Source organism: Malurus melanocephalus, unplaced genomic scaffold (assembly GCF_030028575.1).
Source record: "Malurus melanocephalus ecotype Western Australia unplaced genomic scaffold, MMel_1.1 scaffold_618, whole genome shotgun sequence".
Taxonomy (NCBI): domain Eukaryota; kingdom Metazoa; phylum Chordata; class Aves; order Passeriformes; family Maluridae; genus Malurus; species Malurus melanocephalus.
The window spans coordinates 34,188-36,251 of NW_026623850.1; the positions used below are offsets into that span (position 1 = coordinate 34,188).

Here is a 2,064-nt window from a genome sequence, read left to right on the forward strand (position 1 = left end):
GGATGGATGTTCCTCAGGGATGGATATTCCTCAAGGATGGATGTTCCTCAGCCTGGGAGCTCAGCAGTTGGGCAGTTTCTTGTTCTGGCTGTCCCAGTCCTGCTCTTCGGGCACCTCGGCGAGCTGGAGCACGGCGCACTGCAACCCCCACCAGGGCAGAGGGGCCCTGCAGATCTCCTCCCAGCCATCGTTGTCGATGTCATACCCAACCACATCTTGTGTGGAGACCTCCAGGGAGTTTTGCCATTTCTTTCCCCCAATCAGAAGAGCTGTTTCCTCCACCACTGCCAGGCCGTAGGAGAATCGATCGTACACCAGCGGTCTTAATCGGATCCATTGGTTTTTATCCGGGTCGTACCTTTCAATTTCAGAGAAAGGTTCATATAATCCCAAAAAGGTGAATATGGATTCCCTGATGGTTGCCATCTGATGCCCAAACCGAGCAATGCTCATTGGGGCTCGTTTCACCCACTGGCCCTCAAGTGAGCTCAGGGAATAAACGTCATTGCTGGTGCTGGCTGGGGCCGAGTACTTTCCCCCAGAGATGTATATGGTGTTCTTGCAAACAGCACTGGCATGGCCATGGATCCTGCATGGCAATTCCCTGGCCTTCGTCCATCTGTCCCTGCTGATGTCATAGACTTCCACAGAGGAATGCAGCGACCCATCCTCCCCCCTTCCACCAATGGCAAAGATGTCCTTGCCCAGGACACAGCAGGAGAACTGRCATCTCTTTTCCAGCATGCCCGTGATTTGTGTCCACGTGTTAAATCTTGGATCATATCGATGCACCTGGTTTGTAACCGATAATTTTTCCATTTTGGCATCGCCCAGGGCACCGCTTTGTATTTCCCCACCCAGGACATAGAGGAAGTTCCCCACCACGCACACACTGTGGTTCTGCACCCTGTCCCGCAGCTGCGTGAGYGTTCTCCATTTGTGATTGTAAACATCAAAAGCCACCACATCATTGATGAGCCCCTCACCTGCCGTCCCTCCCCCCAGCAGAATGACCCGAGTTTTCTGGTTCCTCAGTGTGGTGGATTTATCCTGCAGGACAGGCTGCTTGAATACAGATGTGTGATAATTTAKCGCTTTTATGATCAAGCACTTGATACCTGCTGAGAGGGACACTTCTGACTGCGTGTAGGTTTTTCTCAGCTTTTCCACTGGGATGAGACCATATCTTATGTGCTCTAAAAGGCTGCTGGCRTGATCCAGCCTGGATTTATCCTGCTTCAACCACAGCAGTACGAGATCCAACAGGCGGCATTCTTCCACCATGGGGAGATCTGGTGACTGAATCACTGCTAGCAAAGACCTGAAGTTCAGCTCGAGAAGTCCTGACAAATCCGAGTCCAGCAGCTTCCAGACATTTTTGATGATGTATTTTTCTGTGGCTGCTAGGGCATCTGGCAGGTAGAACTTCCTGGCCACGTTGGCAGAGAAGCAGCAGTTTTCCAAGGCAAGATTGTTAACCAAGTACTGATTGCACAARCCGATAGCATCAGTCACTTGCAAGTAGCTTGCAGCTTCCAAGGTATCCTCCAGGCTTTCAAAAGAAAGGGGCAGCAAGGATGTGTAAATAAAATCCAGGATGTGCTGGAGCCCAGTGGGTGAGACAACTTGCAGGTGAATGACACTGGCTTTAGACTCTTGGGTGTAACTTTTGAACATGGCTCGGAAGTAGTCGCTGGAGCATGCCAACAAGGACTTGTGTGCAGGAAACTCGTTTTCTTTCACTTTCAGCAGAATATCGCAGAGAAAGCCTTCTGACCTCAGGCTCTGGTACTGGGCAAGCACAGCAGTGCAGTGTGCTTTGCAGTAGGACAGGAAGTAGCTCATGGTAGACAATGCAATGCTTTCCCCTTGAGCTGTTAGAGCTAAAATGCAATTAGATATTGAAACAGCTGCCTCACTCGACAGCCATGGCTGGAATGCCCAGCTGTTAGAGAAAACAATAAGTCAATATTATCAACCAATAAAGAGAACAAGTCAGTCTCTTGCCTGGCATAGAGGGACAGTTAGTAGGTTTCTAGTGAATTCAATTCATCCCTTTATAGA

At 49.9% G+C, this 2,064-nt stretch overlaps 1 protein-coding gene across 1 annotated transcript; it reads right to left on the reverse strand.

Annotated features, from left to right (window-relative positions):
• Positions 1-60: 60 nt before the first annotated feature.
• Positions 61-1,845, reverse strand: KLHL34 (kelch like family member 34). The gene has a single exon (XM_057383273.1). The coding sequence runs from the start codon at positions 1,843-1,845 to the stop codon at positions 61-63; it is 1,785 nt and encodes a 594-aa protein (XP_057239256.1).
• Between the last annotated feature and the right edge of the window lie 219 nt (positions 1,846-2,064).